Genomic DNA, 12,531 nt, shown 5'->3' on the forward strand with positions numbered 1-12,531 from the left:
AGGGGGGGGGGGCAGGCAGTGGTGGCGCACACCTGTAATCCCAGCACTCGGGAGGCAGAGGCAGGTGGATCTCTGTGAGTTTGAGGCCAGCCTGGACTACAGAGTGAGTTCCAGGACAGGCACCAAAACTACACAGAGAACCCTGTCTCAGAAAAAAAAAAAAAAAAAAGGTAAACTGGGGCTGTAGAGATGGCTGGGTGGTTAGGAGCACTGGCTGTTTTCCTGGGGTTCGGTTCCCAGAACTTACATGACAGATCACAACGGACTGTAACTCTAGCTCCAGGAGGTCCAATGCCCTCTTCTGACCTCTGGGCAACATGCACGTATTATACATACATACATATAGGCAAAACATTCACACACATAAAACAAAACAAATCTTTAAAGAAAAAATTGGTAAAATATTTTTTAAATGATTTATTGTCAGGCATGGTGGCCCACGCCTTTAATTTCAGCACTTGAGAGGCAGTGGCAGGCAGGTAAACTGTGAGTTAGAGGCCAACATGATCTACATAGTGAGTTCCAGGACAGCCAGCCAGAACTATGTAGAGAGACCCTGTCTCAAAAAAATAAGTGAGAAAGAGAGAGAGAGAGAGCCAAGGAAGTTCTTTTACCAGATTTCTTAAGCAGGAATATCCAAGAAGTCATTCCAAGTTTGACAGGTTCAAATACAAAAATGTCTGAGGCTTTTATGCTTCCTAAGTGGGACATGATTCAGTGCCTACTGAAGTGAAAAATTCAACAGATCCACTGTATCTGGTGTAGATCCTGGAGTAATGACACCAAGGCTTTGAAGCAACTTTTTGTAAAGTCAGTGATTGCTCTCTGAGTTGTTCTTTTGAAGGATTCACAGAGCCTTTGCATGGCTGAGTCTCCAGACATCCTGGCAAACCAGGAAGTTCCCATATGGCTGAGAATTGCTTAGGTAATGGGTCCTTCAAACACCTCTAGATGCGGTTTTTTGTATCTTTTGTATAACAATAAAGAGACTTTTGCAAAGCCATGAGGCAGTCACTCCTTCAGAGGCTCATTCTGCTGTTGTTGCTAAGCCATTGAACATGCCGGGGTGACTCTCTGTCTTGGACCAACCAGAGTAACACAGAACAGAACAGGAAAGCCCCATTTCTCTCTCTCTCTCTCTCTCTCTCTCTCTCCAAACCCAGCCTGCTCAGGGAGTTCCACATTTGCACCAGCCTACGCTCTCAGCTTCTGAGAAGACTTAGGCACAAACCCAGCTGTGGCACAAACCCAGCTGTGGCACAAACCCAGCTGTGGCACAAACCCAGCTGTGGCGAACACATCATCACTCCTCATCTACAATCTATAAAACTTTCCTGCTCTGGCCTGGGTACACAACTTCTCTGGCCTCGTTCTCTGAGGCAGGGGAACCTGCCCTAGTGTTTATACCGGTTGTTAGATTTCTTTAATTTGGCTTGATCAAGCTTGGGGGAGGGCATAAGAAAACCTATTACTATGTAGTTCCTAAAAGTGTTTCAAAGAACATTTTAAGACATTGTTTGAACATTTTCTACCAATGTGTATGAAGGTAATTAAAGATCTTTGCCCTGGGACCTAGAGAGATGGCTCAGTGGTTAAGAGTACATGCTGGGGTTGGGGATTTAGCTCAGTGGTAGAGCGCTTGCCTAGCAAGTGCAAGGCCCTGGGTTTGATCCTCAGCTCAAACAAACAAACAAACAAACAAAAAAGAGTGCATGTTGCTCTTGCAGAGGACTAGAATTCAATTCCCAGCATCCATGTCAGATGGCTTCCAACTACCTATAACTCCAGCTAAACGCCTTCTTCTGGCCTCCATGGGCACTTCATTCATGTGGCATATATAATACACACACACACACACACACACACACACACCACACACAAATTTTAAAAAACAAAATCTAGGGAAAAAAATGATACTCACCCTTGGAATAACGTAGGGTAGGTAAATTTCAGTACAGACAGGACATACTGAAAAACAAGTACCAGATTAATGGACATTTTGAATGACAGCAAAATAATAGAGCATATAATAAATTCCTATTGAAGAAATCTGAGTATGTCACATATAGGCATTCATCCCCTCAAGTCATGAATGGGCAAAAGAATAGCCTTCCAAGTTATATTGAAGAGAACAGCTGGGGTAAATTTATAGTTTTGTTTTGTTATTGTTTGCTTGTTTGTTCTTGAAACAGGACCTGGTCTGTAATCCAGCCTGGCCTGGAACTGCTATGTAACCCAGGATCCAGGTAATCCTTTGGCCTTGGTCTCCTAAGTACTGGAATTGCAGGTATGTGCCACCATACCCTGATTCAATTTGTATTTATATTATTTCTTTTTTAATCCTTTGTCATGTATAATGTGTTGATATAATGTATGTATGTATACACGTTCACATGTGTGACTGTGGGCACAGGCATAGCACATGAGGAAGTCAGAGGACAACCTCAGATGTTCTGCCTTCCACCATGCTTGAGAGAGGTCTCTTCTCAGTCACCATTGCACATGCCAGACTAACTGACCCATGAGCTGCTTCTCCTATCTTGCTACAGGAGTGTAGACACACGTCATTACATCAGGCTTTTAGGTGGGTTCTAGGAATCTGAACTCAGAGGCAAGCACTTTTACGTGAGCATCTTCTTCAGCCTTTCTATTAAGTCTTTAGTCAGATTTATAGACCTTTATAATGGAGGAATTGTGTTTTGTCTTTGGAGATACCTTTTTCTATTATGAACACTTTTAAGTTTATTTATTCTCTAGAGCCATTAAATACAAAAGCACTCTTATTTCTCCACAGTACTTTAAAAAAAAAAAAATGCAGCTAAGCTAGGTGCACAGGCCCACGCCTTCAATCCCAGCACTCAGAAGGCTGATGCTGGTGGGTCTCTGTGAAGTCAAGGCCAGCCTGTCTACAAAGCTAGCTCCAGGGCCCTGGAGATACATAGTGAGACCCTGTACCTAAAACAAGGGGAGAGGAAAGGAGTGGGGAAGCAAGGAAGAAAGGAAGGGATTAAATAAACAAAACAGAGTCAATGATTTTGAGGAAGTTCACAGAAGTATCTTCCCCAGCCTACCCAAAACTCTCCCTGAATAAGCTCCTAAATGTTACAACTATGGATAATTTCCTATGCTGTATTCACGTGTATCGTTCAGCATGTCCCCACCCTACCTTTTCCTGATGCTTCTATTCTGAACCGGAAAGGATGAAGTGAGACCTGGGCATGAACTAGAACACCCGTAACAACCTTAGCTAAGATACCAGTATTTACTCAATGTATCGTGTGCTTAGCTTTGGTCCAAAAATTGAGGGAGATGGAAGATACTGAAGCTCAGGCATGGGGTCAGTGACTGAGCATATGGGAATGGAGGTGTGGTCAGTGGCTGAGCATATGGGGATAGGGGTGTGAGCAGTGGCTGAGCATATGAGGGATAAAGTGTGGTCAGTGGCTGAGCATATGTCTAACATATGTGAAGCCCTGGGTTCCATTTGTGTTAGTACCACAATAAAGCAAATTGCTGAAGCTCTCACCTTACTTTTATTAAAGAGGCTGAGGCAGGCAGATCTCTGAGTTTGAGGCCGGCCTGGTCTACACAGCCAGGACAGCCAGGGCGACACAGAGAAACCTTGTCTTAAAAAAAAAAGAAAGAAAGAAAGAAAGAAAGAAAGAAAGAAAGAAAGAAAGAACAAAAGAAGAGAAGAAAAGAAAAAAAAAGAAAGAAATCTATCGGCTGGTAAATGGCTCAGAGGTTAAGAGTGCTTACAGATCTTAAAAAGACCTGTAGATTCCCATCGTCCACACTGGTTGGCTCACAACCACTGTTAACTCCCTCTCTAGGAGCTCCAATGCCTCTAGCCTCCTCAGGCACCTGCTGTACTCACATGCACATACCCACACACAGACACACACATACATGTAATTAAAAACAAAATAAATAATTTTAAAAAGAAATCTATGACAAACTGAATGTTAGCTCTAAAAATGTCTCTGCGCTAAGTGTAGTGTTGCTTGCACTCAGGAGGCAGAAAGAGGATGCCGAGCCAGCCCAGATTACACAGCAAGGCCCTGTGGGGTGGGGTTGGGGGGCTAGTGAGATGGCGCATCAAGTCAAGGTACCAGACCTACCGACCAGAGTTCAATCTGAACCGACTCCAGCAAGATGTCCTCTGACCTCCACACGTGCCCCATGGTAGGTACACCCTCACATATACACACACTAAATAAATAAATAACGGCTGGAGAGATGGCTCATCAGTTAGGGGCACTGGCTGCTCTTCCAGAGGATCTGAGCACATGATGGCTATCAATTCTCTGTGACTCCAGTTCCAGAAATCTAATGCAGTCTGGGCTCTGTAGGCACCCAACATATACCGCACAGATAAACGCGCAGGCAAAACAACCATATGCATAAAATATAAATAAATAAATCTTTAAAAAAATAAATAATTAATAGTAGCTGGGAGTGATGGCCACACCTACAAATCCCACTAAACTTCGGAGGCAGAGGCAGGAGGATCCACTGAACTCAAGGCAACTTCCCACTCCTATCAAATAGGAGTTTCTGCCTCTGATTTTTAACCCTTGGATATAGCGGAAAAATCTGAAATGGATATAAAGACTAAATGAGTCAATCAGTAGGTTAAGGGCTGATAAATTAATCTTTTCCACCGCTTATGGAACTTTGGGTCCTGGGGCAGAAGGCTGTAGAGGGTGGGCAGAATGTGCCTGTTTCCTTCAACGCTTCCTTCCCTGAGGGAAGAGGGATGACTGCTTGCTTTCTGTTTGTTTGCGTGTATATATACTTATTTACTTGAGACTGGGTTTCAAGTATCCCATGCTGGCCTCAAACTCGCGAGTTAGCTGAGGATGACCTTGAAGCCCGCATCCTCCTGCCTCCACCTTCCAAGAGCTGAGGGTGTCGGTGAGTCCCGGAGATGCAGCCCGAGGCTTTGTGCACACAGGACCACATCCTCCTCTTGAAGGCAGTCCTCCGAGTCCGGGAAGTGCCGGGGAAGTGGGCTCGGAGTCGGTTCCCTCGAGGTCCCCACGCGGACCAGCCTGCCCGGGGCAGCTTCGGTGACGTGGACCGCACGGCTCGCAGCCCACGCGCAGTCGCCCGCACGCTCACCTTGTTCGTGAGGTGAGAAGCCAGGTAGCAGGTGCAAAAGGTGAGGCCGAGCAGGGACCGCCTCCCGATCATCTGGCAGCTCTCGCGGCTTCCCCGGAGAGGCGGCGGCCCCCACCGGAGCCCACCCGGCCGCCTGGGACTCGGCCGGCCTGCCACGGGGCTCCGCTCCGCCAATCAGCGAGCCGCGAGCCGGGAGCCTGCCTCCTTAAAGGGGCCGCTCCTGCTGGGGCGCTTCGGCGGCGCTGCTGGCCCGGAGTCCCCGGGTGGTGAGACGCGGGTCCTCTCTAGCTGCGGGTGGTAGATGGAAGAGAAAGTAAGCCGGTTACAAAAGACGTCATAGCATTCGTTTATGGTCTGGGGGGAAAAAATAGCCAATGAAAATGCTCAAGGCTTTAACAAATTTTTCCTACGGTGCTTACGTTTAACTTTGGCAAAAACACAAATAAATTAGTCAAAATAGAAGTTAATCTTAGAAGGGCTAGAGAGATGGTTCAGTGGTTAAGGGTGCGTACTGCTCCTGCGAGTTCGGTACCCATCATCCACTTCAGGGGACCCCAGCTCCAGAGGCTCCCCTCTGCACTCTGTGGGCACCAGCACTCAACACGTGCACAAGAACCAAAGAACATTCTGAAGTACGATTATGCATATAATTAAAAATAAAATGAATCGCCGGGGAGTGGGGGCATACGCCTTCAATCCCAGCACTCGGGAAGAAGAGGCAGGTGGATCTCTGTGAGTTCAAGGCCAGCCTGGTCTACAGAGCAAGTTCAAGGACAGGCTTCGAAGCTACACAAAGAAACCCTGTCTCAAAAAAAAAAAAAAAAAAAAAGAAAGAAATCTAAAAAATATTTTAGAAACAGGGCTGAAGGGACTAGAATGGCTATGGCTGTAAGAAAAGTCATCCTATTGTGCTGAAATGTCTATAAAAGCAATTTATCTGCACATAGTGCCAGAGGCTTGTAATCCCAGCAGTGGGGTAAGGACAAAGGGGGTTCAGAAGTAAGTTCAAAGTTCACCTGCCTGCAAAGGGGATCCAAAAGCCAATCTGGGCTATGTGAGGCTCAGCAGACAGGAAGGGAGATACTCTTTCCCCAAGTAAACTTAGCCCAAGTTGCCCAGACAGGAAGTTAACCCCGGTGCCGGCAAACAGTAGGAAGTGAATAAGGAATATGTTGGTGATTTGCATGGGTAATAAAAGGTGCAGGTGGGCCGGAGAGATGGATCAGCAGGTAGGGGCACCTGCTGCCAAGACTGACTACTTGAATTCCAGAAAAAAATAAGAAGGAAAGAAAGAAAGGAGATAAAGCATGAGAGGACATCGCACGTGTCCAGGAGGATAGTTAGGGAAGGGTGTGATTAAATACACTGCATTCATAGGAAACTTTCAAAGAATAAATAAAAAGTCTTTCAAAGTTTGTTGCTATTGTATTAGGCTTAATCTCTGTGGTGGTTAGTGTTGTCAGCTTGGGGGATGGATCTCCAGGTGTGCCTGTAGGGACTGTTTGGATTACTTGAACTGGGGGGAAGAGCCCTGCAAAGGCCCTGGCTGTGAGAGTGGAGAAAGGGGCTGAGGAGGAGGGCACACTCACTGTTCCCAGTCCTGTGACTGCCACTTCACTCTCCTTCCTGTGAGGAGAATGGACCGTCCTCCTCTCGGTCCTTCTCAAGGCGTCTTATCACAGTGACAGGAAAGAAACTCAGGAGGTTCAAATATGTGATTATGATATTTTGTTACTTGATTTATTTTAAAGTTCAAAATTTTTAAAAATCCAGAATGTAAACCTGGCTTCCGACTAAATGCAAAAATGCCAGCTAAATATTTATAAACAAATGTTGTGAAAGATTATTGTTGGGCTAGAGAGATGGAGCATCGGTTAAGAGCACGGGCTGCTCTCCCAGAGGTCCTGAGTCCTACATCTTGTGGGCACTGAGCAGTGTCCTGAACATAGGAAATCTCAAAGCCCGCCCCCATAGTGACATGCCTGGAACAAGGCCACACCCACTGCAGCAAAGCCACACCTCCTAACCGTGCCACTCCCTGAGATTATAGGGCCAGTTACTTTCAAACCACCACAGCTGAGGATGGATGCTGTTAATAGCCTGGTGACCTCTGCACTATCTGTATGGCCAGGCTACACCTGGCTTCCCCACGGACTTTTACAAACAGGACCAAGCATGGTTAATAGCCTAGTGTCCTTTGTGCCATCTGTATGATGAAGACCACACCAGATCCTCCCCCAGACTCTCAAGATGACACACATAATCTATATAGAGAGGCCATCTTTACAGAATAAATGACATGAACTTTGAAACAAGTTTCAGTGTAATCATTCCTTAAGAATTATTGTTCACACAGGATTATGCTACACCTGGAAACTTCTTTCCAAATTGTACTATACTTCAATATGCTTAAAATAAACTGTCCAATGTAAGACTCTAGACATTTGAGCCAGCACCAGCTAGTCAAGTTGAACTGGATATCCTTCTGGCTTTACATGGATAATTACTCTGCCAACCCTGGTGTTTGCAGAGATCCAGTGGTTCATGCAATTGAAAAATCCTCTAGCACTGGAAGGAAAGGGGAAAGGGAAAAAAAGAAGAAAGGAAGGAAGAGGGAGGGAAAAAAGGGAGGGGGAGGAAGGGAGGAAGGAAGGAAGGAAGGAAGGAAGGAAGGAAGGAAGGAAGGAAGGAAGGAAGGGAGAAAGGAATGAAGAAAGGTAGGCAGATAAAAGGAAAGCCTAGAATCAACCAAGCTTCAAGTACAGTCTGATCTAGATATTCAACAATGATGTCACTGGGGACTAGAGTAATCACAGACTCGTGCTTCATTTAAATACTTTGGTGTTAAGATAATCTTTTTGTACACTGTGTGAATATGTGTCTCTGACTTTCCTCACCTGCCTAAGACACCTGATTGGTTTAATAAAGAGCTGACTGGCTAATGGCTAGGCAGGAGAGGCTAGGCAGGACTTCTGGGGAGAGATAGGAACTCTGGGAAAGAATCTGAGGCTCAGGAGATTTGCCAGCCAGACTCGGAGGAAGTAGGATGCATGGTACTGAGGAGAGGTAATGAGTCACGTGGCAAAACGTAACTTAATATAAACAAGTTAATTTAAGTTTTACAAGTTATTTGGGAACAAGCCTAAACTAAGGCCAAGCTTTCATAATTAATGAGAAGTCTCTATGTGATTACTGGGAGCTGGCAGTCCAAAGAAAGACCTGCTACACTTCAGACCTAGTCTTGCACCATCACTAACAGTGACCATCTTGCACTCCTACGGGCTTTACTAGTGCAGATGATAAACTCTACAGTAACCAACAATGCTAGTTAGCTTTTCCATCTCTGTCACAAATATCTGGGGAAAGCAACTTAAGATTGATTTGGGCTCAGTCCTTCCTGGCTGGGAGTGTGTGGCAGCAGAGCGGGTCTGGGAGCAGAGAGGAAGCAGTGCCCATGCCAGGGAGTCTCCCCTCTGCCCTTCCTTTCCAGCCCCAGGCCTGTGAGGAATTCTACTTGCTCCCCCTCCTCTTAACTGGTCTTCTCTAGAATCACCTCACAGAATATCCAGGGGTGTGTTTTGCTCGTCAAGGTGACAGTCAACGTTAACCATCACAGTGGCCAGCAAAGGTGGCTCAGCAGACACATGTTAAAGGCATTTGCTTCATAAACCTAACAACGTGAGTTCAATCCCTGAAACTTGTGTAAAGGTGGAAGGAGAGGACCAATTCCCACACGTTTGTCCTCAAATATGTGTGTGTATATGTACACACACACACACACACACACACACACACACACACATATACACACACAGGTAGGAATGGCACTGAGGTCCCTAAATCACCACCCACACACACAAAGAATTAATGACTTGTAATCCTTAACTGAAATTGATTGTTAAATTATATTACCTAAGCCAAGTATCATCCCTGTAGTTAAATAAACAAACATAAAATTATTTTTTTCTGAAAATTATTGTAAGAAATATATTTTAGGCCGGGCAGTGGTGGCACACGCCTTTAATCCCAGCACTCAGGAGGCAGAGCCAGGCGGATCTCTGTGAGTTCGAGGCCAGCCTAGGTTACCAAGTGAGTTCCAGGAAAGGCGTAAAGCTACACAGAGAAACCCTGTATATATTTCAGAGCTGAATAACCCTTACAAAGATAATTTTTGTCTAATAGAACTTGCTTGAAGTTAACCATTGGCATGTATTAAAATTTCTCTTTCCTGGAATCAATCATTCAGTAAATGAAGAGATTCAATGGATCCCTCTTTATTTCCTAGTTATTTAGTCTGTTTTCTTTTACAGAATTTTCTTAATAAGTAGAAACCACTAGAATAAAGAACCATACAAATCAAAGTCGGTACTAGTGGTAAATGTGACAACAGGTCTTGCTGGGGCTGTTGAGTTTCTAAAGTTCTATCATTCTGCTCTACAAATCAAACAAGACTAAAGGAAAGCAAAGTCTGCTGCTGTGGCATTCAAACAATAAGTTGATATGTGTGAGATCGACCTTCTGCACACATGGAAAATTAACTCCTTCCTTAGAACTTTGAGACTAAAGTGGGCATTAGAAATTTATTTCTGATAATGTATTGGCAATGACAAAACATTTTATTAAATGGTAAAACAGGAGGTGTTTTGATAAAACAGTGCATCATAAAATCTCTGTCCTCAAATATTTTGAAATTAGATTTATTTATTTGGGGTGTTTGTGTGTGTACATGTGTGCACATACCTATGCATATGTGTAAGGGTGCATGTGTGGAGTCAGAGGACAGTTTGTGACTCTGTTCTCTCCATTTACCTTGTGGATCCCAGGAATGAACTCAGGTCATTAAGCTTGGCAGCAAGCTAGTTTACACATTCAAATAGCTCACCAACCCCTCGAAAAATCAACAAATAATTAGTTTTTATGACAGCATAAATGGAAAATTCCTGAAAGATAGTAGAAACAGAAACATACTTGTGAAGCAACCTAAGTACTCTTTAATGAGTTAAATATCGATCTACCTTATGAATATAGATGAAAAATCCATAACTAAATACAGCAAGAGACAAGAGCCACGACTCCCTAGCATATATGAAGGCCAGAATTCAATCTCCACTGTTGAATACAAAAACCGGAAGTGGTAAAACTAACCTGTGATCCTAAAACTCATAAGGGCCGGAGGATCGGCAGTTCCAGGTCCTCAGCAAGTTCATGTCTGAGACCTATGTCTCACTTAGCGGCGTGCACATAGACACACACACACACACACACACAGTGGGAGGAGAGAGAGAGAGGCCTTCTTTTTCCCACTTTTAGTATTGTTTGCATTTTTAATGGGTACCATGTAATTTTGAGTCTAGGTGGGAGGAGTTTAAGCTGCATCCTGCTTGCCTAATGTCCTTTTTAATAAGATACAATAGGTCCAAGATCACCCTCCCCCCACTCACCTTGTTCCCTGGGTGCTGAAGACATGAGGGTAAAGGATGTGCCACCCCAGGACAGACACAGTGGACAGTTGTTGAAGAAAAGGCTGCAGAACTGGAGAGAGGGTCCAGCAGCACTTGCTGTGAGTGTGTGAGATCTGGAGTTCAAATCTCCAGAATCCATGTAAATGCCAAGTGGGCATGGTGGCTAGCCTGTAATTCCAGCAGTGGAAGGCAAGTGACAGAGGCTCCCCTACTGACTGAAGGGAAATGTCAACACAACTGACAAGGCCACAAAAGCCCCCTCACCCCTAAGCCTGGTCTCACTATGTAGTCTTTGCTGGCCTGAAGCTTGATATGTAGACCAGGCTGGCCTCCAACTCATCTGCCTCTGGCTCTGGAGTGCTGGGACTAAAGGCATGTGCCAGCTCATCTGGCCAAGATTTGTATGTATTTTAAGTGTCTGCCTGACTTTTAGGAGTATGTAGTTGGCAATATCAGGCAAACACTTTAACACTTTAACTATTAACATACAGGCATAAAGTTAGTTAGCCCACAAACCTGTACTAAATGGGCATTCCATCTATGACGAACCAAATCTCCCTGTCCCTACTGCTTAACTTGGCTATTTCTGTGCCTCAAGTAATTCTGAATGTCCTCTAAAGTTCAGTTCTCACTACTATCCGGGGTGACATTCTTCACTCCAAGCATAGCTCTCAGGCCATCCTTCCTGACAGTCCTTGGCCATCTAGTCACTGAGGCCTCTAAGCTGATACAACCTGGTTGTTTTCTGAAGACTGTGGCAACTGTACTCCAAGTCATCTTGCTGAGTGATCTCAAGATCCATCTGGACCCCTTATTCAATACCCAGACACTTTATCCTGGTAAGTAAGCATCCCAGACTCAATCTTACTTCCACTTTCCTGTGTTTTCCTTTTATTTGAGAATATACTGCATTTGCTTATCTCTAAAAGTCTTAAGCAGCACACTACCAACATCTGGACCCATCCCAAAACCAACGTCTTGGAAATAAGAGAAAGATCTGGGTTGAAATATGCAAAGTCACCTGAAAGAAATGTGTGAACACTCCTGAGACTTGAAACGAGACAGATGACTTAACACATTTAAAAGACGTGTCAAGGCAAGTCTAGGCAACCCTCCCTGCTACCCCAGCTTCAGGTTAGCCTCAGCCACTGCAATCTGTCCATCACTCAGCTGTCAGAAATATCCTCCTGGTAAGCAAACGGCAAGCATTACACTCAGCTTTAAATGGCGTTTTACCTCTTGCTATTTCTTTCTGTTATAACAACTAGCTTTGAGCTCTATTTTATCTTAGCTCTTGTGATTTGAATCTGAACAACACCCCAAAGCTCCTGAGTTCAAAGGCCAGGTGGCCAGCTGGAGGAGCCTTGTAATCTCCAAACGGAGTTACTTTATTTCTATGTGCATGTTTCATTTTCAGTAACATTGAAATAAGTCTAGAATCTTCTCCTCAAGATCATTTTGGTTTTAAAACATTGCCTAGTGCTTGGACATAGTGCCATATAATGCTTATCCAGCCACTTTATGAATTTATGGACAAAATTGACAATCACAAATTTTATTGTACCGCCTTGTTTTTTGCTCAGTGTTTTATCCTACATATTTAGTAGTTTTTCTCATTCCAACCTGCCCCTAAATGACAACCGCAACCTGTAAGAATTCCTTTTCCCTCTTTAAACCTGCCGGTTCCGGCCCCCCGAATCCGTTCCCGTTTCGAATTATCCCGGGAAATTAAGAATGAGCAGAGCCAGCCTGGCCTGAGCGTTTGGAGGCCACGCTGTCTGGGTTCATCAGGCTCGGTGACCGGGAGAGGGACCGGAAGGCGGTGCCCGCACCGGGAGGACCAGCTCAACGAAACCACACCTAGCTCCGCCGAGGCAGGATCGAGTCAACACCAACCTTTGCCAGCCGACCTTTGAACCCCTACAGCCCGGGGGCAGAGACCGGA

General features: G+C 44.9%; 1 protein-coding gene across 3 annotated transcripts in view; it reads right to left on the reverse strand.

Moving 5' to 3' along the window:
• Tmem241 (transmembrane protein 241) overlaps positions 1 to 5,412 on the reverse strand; it is a 140,830-nt gene extending 135,418 nt beyond the window's left edge. For all 3 annotated transcript variants that reach the window (XM_036205131.1, XM_036205129.1, XM_036205130.1), the window contains exons 1-2: positions 5,125 to 5,412; positions 1,922 to 1,968 (exon numbers count right to left, since the gene is read on the reverse strand). In XM_036205131.1, coding sequence (XP_036061024.1) covers positions 1,922 to 1,968; positions 5,125 to 5,196 — 119 coding nt within the window. In that variant the 5' untranslated portion in view covers positions 5,197 to 5,412. The remainder of the gene's footprint in view (positions 1 to 1,921; positions 1,969 to 5,124) is intronic.
• Between the last annotated feature and the right edge of the window lie 7,119 nt (positions 5,413 to 12,531).

The sequence above is a fragment of the Onychomys torridus genome, chromosome 13 (assembly GCF_903995425.1).
Source record: "Onychomys torridus chromosome 13, mOncTor1.1, whole genome shotgun sequence".
Lineage (NCBI taxonomy): Eukaryota > Metazoa > Chordata > Mammalia > Rodentia > Cricetidae > Onychomys > Onychomys torridus.